This window comes from Sciurus carolinensis, chromosome 9 (assembly GCF_902686445.1).
Source record: "Sciurus carolinensis chromosome 9, mSciCar1.2, whole genome shotgun sequence".
Taxonomy (NCBI): Eukaryota; Metazoa; Chordata; class Mammalia; order Rodentia; family Sciuridae; genus Sciurus; species Sciurus carolinensis.
The window spans coordinates 29314570-29328305 of record NC_062221.1 but is presented as its reverse complement, the minus strand read 5'-3'; the positions used below and the strand labels follow the sequence as shown (position 1 = coordinate 29328305).

Sequence of the window (13736 nt, the reverse complement as noted above, 5' to 3'; positions counted from 1 at the left end):
GCAGAGACAAATGTGAGAGGCAGGCCTGGAAAAGCCCTACTACTACCAGCCCACCCCCATGACCACTGGGTAGCTCACCATGCAGCCCATCAGCACTGTCTACACGTAGGCGGCCAGCCCGGCGCAGAAACAGCCCCACCTGGAGCTCTGGCTGCAGAGCCTCATAGCTAAACTGAAAAAGCGAGAGTGTGGTCAGGCCTGGGGTTGGGAAGGCACCAGGCCTGGGGAAGGGGTGCTCAGAGAAAGGACTAAAATACTAGTTATGGTAAAACAGGGTCAGAGATCAGAATTGGGGTGTAGAGGCCCCACAGAGTGAAATGGTTGGAGATTAGAGGCAGAACTGGAATGGAAAGACTTCCTGGGATCTCTATTTAGAGGTCAGGCTGGATGCAAAGACCCCATGTGACACTGAGTCAGAGGTCAGAGATGGGGTACCCATCTGTTTTCCAGGGTCAAAACTTGAACTGGGACAAGCATGATGCAGCCAGCTTATGGCTAGTGCACCCTTGCCCATCCAGGTTCCTGTGATTTGCACCTGGTGATGTTGGCATGTGACATGGCACCAGGTATCTGGAGGCGGCGCACACTCAATCCGGGCCTCAACCACCACTTCAAGGCCCTCCAGCTCCAACACACATTCATTGTCTCCTGGGCTGTCCTGGGGGCAGAGAACACAGTTGTTGGGGCAGTTTGGGGAGCAGGTCCTGTGAGTCACATAGATCCCCAGGACAGCTTCTGGGTTGTGATTGGGACACAGGGCCATGCCCACTTTCTGCTCCCCAGAGCTTGTATAGTTTGTCAACAGTCAAGGAGGCTGCAAGGACAGCTGCAAGCAGGACACACACACCTGGAAAAGGCGCAGATTCCTGCCTCGCAGTTGAATTTCTCGTTCCACGTGGACAGGCATCAATGTGGAGCCCTGAACGCTCTCTACACACGGGCAGGAGCTTGCCCCCCAATTCATCTCTCCCTGCAGGCACCAAGAGTAAGGCAATCTATGGACCCTATACTGCCCACCTCAGGCCTCTGTCTTGCTGGACTTCAAGAGCAAGACCCTGCCCCTGCCCTTCCACTGAGAGAATCACAAGGCAAGTGAGGGGCTGCATTTCCCCGATCCCCTCCCGAGGCCTCCTTCCTGGGCTGGACCTCACCAGCTCCCAGAGCCCGGGGGTGTCGTACTGGTAGTCGAGGCTGGACAGGAGGATGAGGGGGGCAGGAGGGCCCTCGTGCTCTGCTGAGTCTCCATCACCTGAGAGGAGGGTGGAAGTGGAGAAGGCGGGCACGTCACCCCCTGTCCACTCGTCGGCCTCGGGCAGCTCGCCACCTTCTCTCATGAGCCAGTCCAGAGCGGGCTTCGTGGAGCCAGTGGCCCCTGGGAAAGTGGTGGCAGGCACAGTGCCAGGTGGCTGATCCAGGACCACCGTGGAGGGAAGGGTCTCAGGGCCAGGCTCTGCAGGGGGCACTGCTGCTGCATCTGAGGGTGATGGGTGGGAGGCTGAGAGGTCCTCAGGTGTGGCCGCAGGTCCCAAGTTAGTGAGGGCAGGAACAGTGGTTCCAGGTATGGTGGGGAGGTTGGGAAGGAAGGGTTTCTCATGGAGAGGTGATTCTATAGAGGAGGTGGAAGGTAAGGGACCAGGACCTGCCCATGGCCCCAAGGGTCTGGCCCCAATCAGGACATCTGAGTTTGTGGCTCCTGGGTCCACAGGAAAAGTGTCAGGAACAGGAGTGACTATGGATATAGGGGCTGTGGGTGGGACGGGGGTGGGTACATCTCTTACAGGAGGGGCTAGGGAGAGAAGTGGGCTCTGAAGGGGGAGGCAGAGAAAGACAGGAAGGGCCGCTCAGCAGGCAGGTGCAGGAGCAGGAGGCAGGCAGGCAAAGGGTATGTTAAGAGGAAAGGAGACCAAGGAAAAGAGAAACAAAAACAGCCCATTAATTCTCCAAAGGAGAAACACAGAGGGCAGGCTCCAGGGGTGTCTGTGCTGAGGTGGGGCACAAAGGCCACACCTCTCGCCTCTCAGCTACAAACGTCCTCTCCTGAAACAGGCTGGACGGATCAGCAGCCATTCTCTAGTGAGTCCATCACACACAGCAGGTTGGGCGTTCAGGACACAGCCTCACATGGGCAGGCAGACACACAGACCCCGGGCCATCAGAAAACCCTCACACTGGGACCCAAAACCCCTATGTGGTCCATCCTGGGGTCCCACTCACCTGTTTGCTCATCACCATAGGCCCAGCATCACACGAGGCCTTGTGTGTGCACAGGTGCTGCCAGACACACCAGTTACACCCCCAGTGGCTGCTCACACAAGCCTGGCACCTGCACAGAGCACAACCATGGGGCAGAGATCGCCACAGGGGAGTTCAGATCTGGGGGACAGGGTGAGGAACTCACTGTGCAGATGGGTGGAGCTCAGTGACTGCCATACAGTCATAGAAGGAGAGGGAAGCTTTGGTGATTACCACGGCGCCAAATCTGAGCTCTACACTCACGGAGACGTGGTCTGCAAAGTGGGAGAGAGGCCCAGGACTAAGGAGTGGGGAGTAGCACTCAGACCTAGCGCTGACATGCTGAGACCACACAGAGGTGGTGCTACCACCCTGGATGGGTAGAGGAAACCAGATCAGGGAAGACAGTCTACAGGGCACAAAATAGACATTCTAGGGTTTTGGTGAGGAACTCAGAGAAAAGCAACAATTCAAGATTCTTATGCCTGGATTCACACCTTACCCTGACCACATCCCTTGGAACAAAAAGGAGTAAGGTAGGGTTCCCCAGTTCTGGGGTTAACAGCTTCTCTCACCCACCGGCTCCTCTCTGCAGCACTGGGGCTTCACTAGGGTCTGGGGAAGGGCACATCACACCAGAACCAGTCAGCAGAGCAGGACTCTGATGCTCCCCAAAGTGGCAAGAATATGACTCCCCGGGCCACAGGGGTGGCAGGTTTGGCACCGACAGGAAAACCTGCCAAGAAAGTCCAGCATACACTTTCAGCACCCCACTATGGCTTAGGCAGTAGATCAGGGCTCATTTATAGGGTACCCAGTGTGGGCAGGCACCAGTAGCCTCTACCCCAAGATCTCACAAACACCTTCTGGATTGGGTCGATAACAGATGGAGAAATTGAGGACCCCAAAAGGAGTGACTGTGTAAGGCCATGTGGTATTTGGTACATATGACTTCAAAATTGGAAGTCTGGACCCATCCCCAGAGCCCTCCCTTCTGGGGCCTACCTACTCTGCTCACTCACCTCCCTCCTCTCCTCTCGGCTGATGTTGGCAGGACTCATGGCTGCCACTCGCAAACAGCCCAGCTTAGGCTGGAAGCTCCATAGCCACTGCTCTGGCCCCTGGCCCCTTGAGCACTCTGAATGGCGACTACACCTGAGAGAGAATGACCAGTCCCTAATATGTGACTCTTAAGGGCTGCTGGGAGTTCATAGGGCAGGGACAACTGCAATCCTGAGCCCCTGGACGGACCCTCTGAGTGGCAGATAACACCAGGAACCTGAGATGCACAGACAGGGTGGATGATTGGGATGTCCAGAATCAGAGGTGAGAGTCAAGGGTCAAGGGTCAAGAATCCTGAATGAGACAATTACACAGTAGCACTTCAGGCATGAGGCTGGGTCAGGAGGCATCAGGAACTGGTAGAACACTAACCTGCCAAGGAGCACACACCACCCACAGTATGGGTCCCTGTGAGCAAGGCAAGATGCACAGTCCAGGTGCTGAGCACAGGAAGCCACAGGAACCTTCACAAGCTGTGACAGCAAAGAGGACCTGAGGCCAGCAATCCAAACACCACTGGCTCACCCACATGTGGATCCCCAACTCCAACCAGAAGACTCTCCCAGCAATCATGCCCTGGCTCATGCCTGGAACTCACTGTAGTCTGGGTCATAACATACAGGTGCTCAAAAGTCCCATCAAAGGTGAGGTCTCTGCTCACTGCAGACCCCTGCTGAATGCTCTGTATGGAGTATCGGTGTCCATCACTCTCCGGGCCCAAGTAGACCTGAGATCAGAGACCACAGAGTCTGGCACCAATTCCATGGCCTCAGACCCAAGGCCTTCTCCCATTCACAATTTAAGCAATTTACAGATAAAACTTCCCTCTGGGCAGTCCCAGGTCATTGCAAGCAGTCCCAGAGAAGGTAGAAGAGAGTTATAGATAAACCCATCCAGTCCTAGGAAGAGCAGCACAAATCTGGTTGGGCATATCACAGATCACACATCTCAGGCCTCAGAGGACATAGGGATACCTCCACCTAGGCTGAGTCCCTAGAAGCCTGTACTCTCTAGATCCCGGAACAGGACCTGGTACTTCCTGTGCACTCACCCTGTGCAGCTGTCCTTGACTGTCACCCAAGAAGGCAATGGTGTGTCCATCCTCTACAGTTACTGCCACAGCTGTTAACTGAACCCCCGGCAACTCTAGAATTGGTGTGGATTCCAAAGGGACATGGCTGGCCATAGGGCTGGGTGTGTGATCTGAGCCACAGGGATAAGCATCTGGGGTGTCCTGCAGGCAACAAGAAGCATTGGTTAAGTCCCTCACTAGATAAAATTCCCGTCCCATCCTTCCTGGACAACCTCTTCCCAGCCCCTAGTCTCTCTGCCAGACCTCCCTGATAACCCTAGCCTGGGCAGCACCTGCCACAACCACATCCTTAGCCCAAACTGCACACACTTAATCTATGATTGCCATAGACAGTTACCAGTGGCTCCTTCCCCTCTTTTGTTCCCCACCCATGCCTGCAGCACCATCTTCTCCCATCCATGACCTGGGAGCCACTTCCTCTGATCTCTGTGCTCTGCCTTCTCTTGAGCCACTTCCTAAAGCTCTCATAGCTAGCCTCCTCACCTCCCAGACCACTGGCTTTAGCCCTCTGCATTTCTCACTGACTCAATCTCATTGTAAGTAGTTTCTTCCCTTCTGTATCCATTCTGAGGCTATAACCACACAAGTCCCAACCTCCCCTCCCTCACTTGCTACAGAACCTAAAACAATATGTCACATTTCAACATTTCTGCTCTTATCCTAGAACCTCAGTCCACCTTCACAATGCTACTTCTTCAACACTCTGGTCCAAGACATCCCTAATCTACTCTCTGCCACCCTGAATGCACTGCTGTGTTGAGATGCCCCTTCATCACCTAGGCCCAAAGGAAGTACCTAGTACTTGCTGACCTGATCATTCCCCACCTTACTACTACTAGTTTCCTTTCAGGTTCCTTGGGTAGCTTCTTGGCTGCAAATGCCTGACCAGTGGCCTTGGAGAAAGGCAAAGACCAGGCCATGCTGGAACTCACCACTGGCAGTTGGTCACAGCAGGAATTGACATCATACTCAATGTAGGCCACCTCAGTCCCATCCTCAGCACGGCCCTTCCGAGTATAGCAAGCATCTCGTGTATGATTAGCAAGCCGGTCCACCTCATCCAGAGGGAAGGCACAGAGTGCAGAGGCTCCAGATGCCCCAGTAGCCGCAGATGGAGGACGGCCCACAGTGGGGGGAGCTGCTGAGGAGAAGGCTGCAAAGAGCACCTCCCCACGAGCCACCTCCTGGGATACAGCCACAGCCGCAGCCTGGATCAGCCCATAGTGGCCACCCTGGCAAGCCAGAGGCAACTCTACATAGGAGTAATAGTGCTGGTCCCAGAGGCACACTCGAGACACATAGGCTCGGAAAGCTCTAGACTGAGCCTGCAGGTCCCGTCGCAGGAATAGAAAGTAGGCATTGGCTCCATGGGCAAAGGCACTCACAAAGTGGTGGCTATACTCAGAGAGGCGGCCCACTGCCAGCTTGGCTGTCTCTTCATAGGAGAAGGCAGCTTGGAGGTCTGGTGGTCGCAAGGCCCGGGTTGTGATAGGGGGGATACCACCCCCCACACCCCTGCTAGTGTATCCCCGCCCTACAAACAAGAGGGGCTCCCCTGCTAACCCCTGGGCCACCAGCCCCACTGTGCTGACTGCGGGGTCGTTGGCGGCCACATATTGGGTGTCCCCAGGCCGCTCTGGCCGCAGCAGCAATTGCCCAAGCTGTCCCAGGCTCCGCTGCTCACAGACGCCCTGGTGCACACTCCCGCACACCACCAGGGCTCCTGGGCTCACCAGGAGCAACTGGTTGGAGTTGTTGGTAGGTTGGGCCTGGGGGCACTCATCAGACATCACAGGCGGCAGGCAATCCCTGCTATCTAGCACAGGACCTGTAGACACTGTGGCCTCCAGCTGTAGCTCAGGGCTCAGTTGAAACAGGAAGTTGGTGGCCCCTAGATAGAGGGTGCCTGATGTGGGATCCCTCACCAGGTGTTGCAGATGTGTGCCATTGGCAGTGAAAACAGCTGGTGGAGAGGGCTGGAGGGTGAGGACCCACCCAGCCCAGAGTGTCTGGAGAAGAGCTGGGCCAAGGGTAGGCATGGTCACCTGTCAGGAAGAAAGGCTGAGTGGGATTCATGTGGCCAGCAGAGCACCCTAAAGTCATTGATAAGGGATAGGCATTGCCTCCTAACCTGAGGGTAAGCAGAGGAGGACTAGGCTTAGATAAGCACTGTGGTCAAGGACGACCACAGGACCATATACTATCTGGGGAAGAAACAGATAACATTTATCCCTGGGAACTTCAACACCCTCCCTTCTCTGTAGGCACTATGCTCTCTAGAGTCCTACATCCACCCAACTCTACCCTCACTCCCTGCTGTGCTGTGCCACCACATGAATCAAAGACAGCAGGGCCTAGAAAAATAGGAAAGCAAGTGAGGAAAAGGAAGAAGGCCAAGGACCTTCAGAGGCCCCCTCTGCATGGATGTTGGTTTCCTGGGCAGAGGGAGGAGGGAAGATCAGGGGCCACTAGCATGTCTGAGTAATGCAAGAACTGGGTGAAGGGCCTTTCTGGTCAGGAAACCAGAAGGGTGATAATCATAGAACTAACAGGCCAGAGGGAGGGAGAAGGTCCAGGCTGAGAGGGGTGGAAGGTGAAAGGCTAGGCCCCACCTCCGAGAGCCCTGAGCAGAGGTGGGAATAACACTGCTCCCAGATGCCTAAGAGGGAGGTTAGGCTCACCTGGTAGGGCCAGCTGGATCAGGAGACAACAGCATGACCTGAGCAGGAGTCACCTAGCCAGGGAAAAAGCAAAATATGAATTTGGGGGCGAGGCTGCAGGTATTTGGGAACCCTGGGCTCCCCACTGTGGAGGAAGCACAAAACTACCTCCTCCCCATTGCCCAGCCTGCCTGTGCAGCCAGGCCCAGCCTGGCCCTCAGCCACCAAACACATTCCATAGAGGACGCCTCCTCAGAGCCCACATGAGGAGGGGGAGGGCAGCAAAGCCAGGCACCGAGGGGCCTGGGAAAGGTCAGTTAGTAAGGAGCCCCATGGCTGGCAGGGCCCAATCAGGCCCCCAACATGGCCCTCTGCCTCTCAGTTCTCTTCCTCTCAGCACTGTCTACTATCCTATCCTCTACCCAAACTCTTCCCTGTAGAGGCACCCCACTATACACCTCCACACCGGCCAAAAGCCCGAACCCCAACAAGCACCAATACATTGGCCGATACACATTTGTACATATTGATGCATGCACACCATCCAGCCTATGTGCATACACCCAAACATATGGGTGCTTGCACATAAGTACACACACATGCTGATATGTGTACACACACAGACACACACAAAAACACAGGCACACCCCATGTTCATCACCACATAGACACATCCATACAGAGACAATACCTACACATACAAACACACTGCATATTCTGTACAGGCACGCGTCATACCCACCCACCAGAGACATACATAACACTACCCACATTTAGACAATCACACATACAAGGTCAGAGCAGAGCCAGGACCCAGGGTGTGGATGAGTGGGGGTACCCTGAGGAAGTCATCATGTCCATGTCCCCCGACCCCTAGTCCATCCGAAGGTCCATCCCTGGGCCTCCCCAAACTATGGGTACCTGCTCTTCTTACCCTCCAGCTGGGGCTCCTGAGTCCCAGAACCAAGAAACCATAGCAACATCAGCTTTCCCAGACCCCAGTGGTCCCCAGTTAAGAACATCAAGCATGCATCTCAAACTGGGAGACACCTCTCACTTGTCTTTGCTCAGGCCATGTTGCCCAGCCCCTCCCACCACCCAGCTGCCAAGCTTTCTGTGCAGAATGTCCCAAGGGTTCTCACATCCCTTGGCCCAGGTCAACTCATCCCATCAGTGACCTCAGCAGGGTGCTCTGTGGCTGCCCCTGTGTAAGAAGGGCTGGGCACAAGGCTTAGAGGAGGGTCTAGCAGCCTGGTGGGAGCAGGGACACTGTGGCCACAGCCTGGCTGGGCACTGCTCCCAAAATAGCTTGGGGGTTTCCATTTTTAGTGTGCAGAGAACAGGGCAGCTCTATGGGAGCGGGAACAAGGCTGCCTCTGTTTGCCACCCATGGGGTGGGGGGAAGGAGGCGGCAGGGAAAGTCTCGAACCCAGCCAGAAGCTCAAGATTGTGGCAAGGCCAGGCTGCCCAGGAACCCCCCCACCTTGTTTCCTCAGGATGGGGAGACAAAGTTTCTTCTTCTGGGAGGAAAATCCACCTAAGGATAGTCAGAGGCCACCTCCTGCACTTGGCTACTACCCATTCCTCCTACCACCTCATGCCAGGGATGTGCCCTGGGCATAGGGTCCTATAGTTAGACTGACATTCACTGTTTCATTTGCTGGCAAATATTTGCTTAGAGACTACTGCATGCCAAAGTTCTCCAGGCCTCAAGGGGAAGTTAAAAAAAAAAAAAAAAAAAAAAAAAACACTCCCCAAATGTGAAATCACAACTGAGCTGAGGGGCACACAGGAAGAAATGCATGGGAACAGAAGAGATTCTGGCCAGGGAACACAGAGAGTCAAAGGCTGACCCACTCACTACAGGGAACTATGTCAGGCTTAATCAATCACAGTTTTCCCATGAAACAAGGCCTTGCACTCCTTCCCCATGTACCATGGGCAGGAGGAAGACAAAGGGCAGTGACATTTTCTCCTCCATGTGAGGCACACATATTACTTAACCTCTGCCACAGAGCACAGAGCAGCCCCTCTAATCTACCCCCAACCTCACAGGATTTTCTTTGAGCAGAAATGGAGCACATCTCTCTCTAGAGCTTTTGGGGCACCCTAGAGAGAGAGGGATAAAGGTCAAACCCCTTGAGTCCACATCCTCCCCCACACATGCTCTTCGTTCCAGTCTGAACTGCAGGCTATTCCGCTTCTCCCTGTTGTCACAAGGGCTGTTCCCACTGCCTGGAATTCCCACTCGCTTTCTACCTCATTAACTCCCACACCCAGCCATCACCTCCCTGGGGAGCCTTCCCAGTTCTCCCAGGCTCCTGAGGAGGTTGAGGCCTGTGTGGCAGATAGAATGGACACACCCAGTCACCAGCCTAGTGTACAGTGCTCTGCCTGATGGGCTCTGAGCCTCTGATTTCCAAATGACAGAATGAGAGCAGTCCTCTGATCAGTAAAAATGGTAGTGTGTGCCTGGCATTAGTTGCACCACCCAAGAAGACCACTTCTCTCCATTATATCATTCTACATTGGACCTGAAGCTCCTTAAAGGCAGGGAATATGGCTTCTGATTTGGAGTCCCCAGCAACTAGCACAGACATAGCACAGAGCAGGGGTTCATTGCATGGAGAATGAACCCCCATTTCTCAGCCAAGGAGACCCTAGCCCTGGGAGAAATGGGAGCCTTACACACCCCTCTCAAAGCCAAGTTGGCCTTTTACAGGGCAAGGCATTGGTCCCACTTTCATTAACAACCAGGCAAGAGCAGACTGAGAAGGTTGATTTGAGCCAAACCTCGTGTCCCCAACTTGCACAGGCCACGATCTCCTGCCTACTCCCCACATCTCAGGCCCTGTCCAGGCTCACAGCCAAACCCTAACTGCCTGTGCCCAGGCCTGTCTGGCAGGCCTCTTCTGGGCCCATCTCTCTCTGACTCTCTTCAGCAGGGCCCAAGACTGCCTGCAAAGTTTACAAAGAGCAAGCACCACCGGACGCTCCTGCAGCAGTCCTCACCAATCAAAGGGGTCACAAAATGGCCCTTCCACACCTGTACATTTACCTTGTCTGAGAGTTAGTGGAAAACTGGCATTCCCTTTCCACCCTCCTGCCCCACTCCCATGGTCCACCAAAGGGGTAAGACTCATTGACACTGGTGCACACTGCTCACTCTATTCTGGGTGCTGAGTGGGGTGAAGGGATCCACCATTTACCAGCCACCCGCGATGACCCAAGGCGCTCATCAATCATCCGTTGAATTTGAGTGTGGAGTGTGGAGAGGGGGTTCCCCTCTGGGTGTCGGGAGACTCGTGGTCCGCCTTTGTCAGTCGCAACCTCAAAGGGCTGCTACTCCTGTGGGAAAGCCTCGACCTTCCCATTCGACTCTTCACCAACCCTCCTCCCTCACTCTGCGGCAAGGAAAGGACCCCACCAGTAGTCCTGGAAGGGCGGGGAAGGGGCTGGCTGGTCAGTACCGCGGCGGTGGTGGCGGTGGTGGCGGGGCGAGGAGGGGGCGCGGAGGAGCAGCTCCACCTCCTCTGTCTCCCAATCGCGTAACAGGCGGAGCCGCCAGAGTTTGCTTTCGCGCTCAGAAGTGTAGTTTCAACTCTCAGGATCGAAGTCGCCCACCACTCACTAGGGCAGCCCCTGTTCTACGGGATCGAGGCCTGAGGCCATGCCACCTCGAGGGACACGGTCTCGTCCCAGTCCCACTGCCCCCGCCCGAGCCCCGCACTCACCACCCCGCCAGCCCGCGGGATGAGCGCGCTGAGACGGGTGCTGGCCGCTCCGGACTCGCTTAGGATCTGCGCTCGGCGGCCTCCCCCGGGGAGGTGGGTCTGGCGGAGCCGCAGCTGTTACCCGGAGACCGAGGGGCGGAAAACTGCGTCCGCTGCCCGCCCCTCCCGCCGCGGCGCTGCCACCGCTGGGAACAAAGGAGACAAAGCCGCGTCGGCCCGGCCGGGCTCCGCTCCTTCCCCCTCTTGCCCGCCGAGCCGCCCTCCCCCCGCCCGCCGCCAGGGCCAGGCCGGAAGCAGCCGGGAAAGCGGGACGCGTGGCCCTGAACCGCCCGGGACCCCGCATTCTGGTCCCCCGGGCTCCGCGTTTGCCCACGGATACGAGGTGGGGGGGACAGTTTCCAGCAACTGGGTAATGCTGCCCGGTGGCGGTAACCATGGCAACGCGGACCGCGGGGGTGGTGGCGGGTGTTGGGGTGTGAAACCTGGAGCAAGGGCGATCCCACGCCCCGCCCCCGCCGCGCCTCACCTGCGCGCATTGTAGGAACGGAATAGGCCGCCCCACCCCCACCCAAGCAGCCTGGACAGTAGCTGTGGTTTGCACCCCTTGTGCTCATAGTACAGCGCCTGAGCCTCTTTCTGTGTCGCCAGAACGGGGTGGAACCCGCGCCTCTTACCTGCCTGGGCTGTTGGCTAGTGAACACCACCACCACCACCCCGCCTCGCCCAGTGCCCGGAGCTCTTTTCCCTTCTGGTACCGGGATCGTGTGGTCATTCGCCCCCAACTTCCTTTATCTGAACTCCTAGGCTCCTTGTTTCCCTCTTCACACCTAGCTCTGCCCACCGCTCCTTCCAGATCTCCCCAACAACCAAGCTCTCCTTCCGGCCCCCACCCCGGGCTGTTTGAGAAGAGCTCGGGCTTTGGACCTGAGTTTGCACCATCACAAAGCCATGTAACCTGACACCCAACACCACCACCTATTTGCTAACTTACAAATGGGGAGTGGGGGGTGTGACAGCACCCCCTAGCCAGGCTATTAAGCAGGGTACACGGGCTGCGGAGGAGCACAAGCAAGGTCACACTTCCTTTCCTCCCAGGCCCATACCTGAACCCACCCCAAGATGAAAAGCCTTGGGCAAGTTCTGGGCTCCCTCACTATCAAACACCTGAGCCTTCCTGAGGAGGAAACAGCGGGTAGAAGGGTTTTCTCCTGAGGCCTATTTGTGCCCTGTGCAGGGCCCTTCACACCCTGGCAGACTGGAAGCAGAGGACCAGGCCCATCCTGAGGACTTTGGCTCAAGGCCACTGGCAAGGCAAAAAATCTCACCCAGAAGCCTTCACCGCCACAGGCTAGAAAAAGCCTCAACCAGGGGCTCAGGTCTTCTACACTGGCTACTCTTCACTTCCTACCCCCTCAGGGTCTCCCTTCACTCTCATTCATCTGCCTTCTAAATTCTCCCTCCCCTTACTTCTCAGGTCACCCCTCTCCTCCATCCCCACTAAGAGTCCCTAAATCCAGGCACCCAGCACCTTACTGTCACCAGCATGGCAACCCCTCTCCAGTTCCTTTATTCCTGGCCTCCAGCCTCAGAGATTGCCAACTCTCTTCCCCATTCTCTAACTTTACAATCTCCAGCTCCCCCACGCCCATCCCCACCTCAGCCAGGACAGTTTGCTCCAACTCACTCACCCACCTTGGCTTTCCTATCTCTACAGCTTGTGGAATCCCTTTTTTTTTTTTTTTTTTTTTTTTTTTGGCTATTTGTTGATTCTCTGCGGTGCTCAGAATGGAACTTGGTGCCTCACACATAACAGGTAAGTGCTCTACCACTGAGCCACAACCCCAACCTGTGGGATCCCCGTTTACATGCCTGGAATCCTCCCCTCCCCAAATCCATTCACACAAGTGCACACTGGTCAGGACCTACCTTGCCCCATAGGTAAACTTGGACTTACCCTACAGTCCTCATCTGTACACAGATGAGTCCTGTGCATTAAGAGGAACAATTAGTACCGAAGTCATTCCATCCCATGCCATTCTGGGGAAACACCACACACCAGGTAGTCAAAGGTTCAGAGAACCAGTGGGGCCATTTGGGCTGAGCACAGGCTCCAAGAAGGGAGGATACCTAATGGGAAACACTTCTGACTTCACTAGCTTCTGCGGAACAGTTTTACAAAGGCACAGATGAATGAGCTACCATCCACAGACCTTAGGTACAGCTTCAGTGTACTCTGAAAGGGTAGGTGGGCTTTCTACTATGTACCAGATCTCCAGTACTACAAAACAAGTATAGAGTACCACCCTACAGCTCCTGTTTACATAAGGCTATCCATGCCATTTGGTCAAGGAGGTCAAGGGTCACTGTTCCCCTCTGAAAAGGGAGAGGTCAGAGGTTCTCAGGGCAGTCCATATGCACGCCTCATTGCACTTCCCACCTACTGTGGGAGTCCATCCCCTTAACTATTTCTCCATTTACACTGCTGGTAACCTAAGCTCTGACTGTGCCTATTGAGGATCCCCAAATAGTAGAAGCACACCCAGCCCAGTGGCACACTGGTGCTGCCCAAAGCACTCTGCACCAGAGACCCAGATTGGCCACCCATCTCTGTAATGATGTCCCTGAAAATACTAACCATTTCCCAAGTCTCTTTCCTCTGATCTCTCCTCCAATAGCATTAGAATCAGGAGGTTCCCCAACACACCCCCATACCATGACAGAGAAAGAGAGCAACAGGCTAGGTTACACTCACTGAAACCCCCAGGCCATGTGACAAGCAGATATAGCAAGCAGAGGGAAGATCAGGAAATTCAAAATGAAAATCCAGGCCTCTGGAATGAGTACATCCAAAACAGACCTGAAGAGAGGATCAGACCAAGATGGGATAAAAAAGGAATTAAAGGGGGCTGAGTACAGGATCTGTTTTCAATGGAAAAAATTCAGTCTTATATAAAT

General features: G+C 55.3%; 1 protein-coding gene across 7 annotated transcripts in view; it reads right to left on the bottom strand.

The window, feature by feature from the left end:
* Positions 1 to 11610, bottom strand: part of Plxnb1 (plexin B1) — a 28343-nt gene extending 16733 nt beyond the window's left edge. The window contains exons 1-15 of one of the 7 annotated variants that reach the window (XM_047563504.1): positions 11456 to 11610; positions 10782 to 10966; positions 7069 to 7121; positions 5320 to 6448; positions 4346 to 4528; positions 3893 to 4021; positions 3667 to 3767; positions 3255 to 3387; positions 2812 to 2968; positions 2399 to 2507; positions 2215 to 2323; positions 1152 to 1805; positions 848 to 970; positions 536 to 658; positions 79 to 172 (exon numbers count right to left, since the gene is read on the bottom strand). In XM_047563504.1, coding sequence (XP_047419460.1) covers positions 79 to 172; positions 536 to 658; positions 848 to 970; positions 1152 to 1805; positions 2215 to 2323; positions 2399 to 2507; positions 2812 to 2968; positions 3255 to 3387; positions 3667 to 3767; positions 3893 to 4021; positions 4346 to 4528; positions 5320 to 6426 — 3022 coding nt within the window. In that variant the 5' untranslated portion in view covers positions 6427 to 6448; positions 7069 to 7121; positions 10782 to 10966; positions 11456 to 11610. Of the gene's footprint in view, positions 1 to 78; positions 173 to 535; positions 659 to 847; positions 971 to 1151; positions 1806 to 2214; positions 2324 to 2398; positions 2508 to 2811; positions 2969 to 3254; positions 3388 to 3666; positions 3768 to 3892; positions 4022 to 4345; positions 4529 to 5319; positions 6449 to 7068; positions 7122 to 10213; positions 10233 to 10256; positions 10466 to 10781; positions 11053 to 11455 lie in introns of those variants that run through there. The other 6 variants (XM_047563501.1, XM_047563508.1, XM_047563503.1 and 3 more) reach the window with 6 other exon arrangements.
* Between the last annotated feature and the right edge of the window lie 2126 nt (positions 11611 to 13736).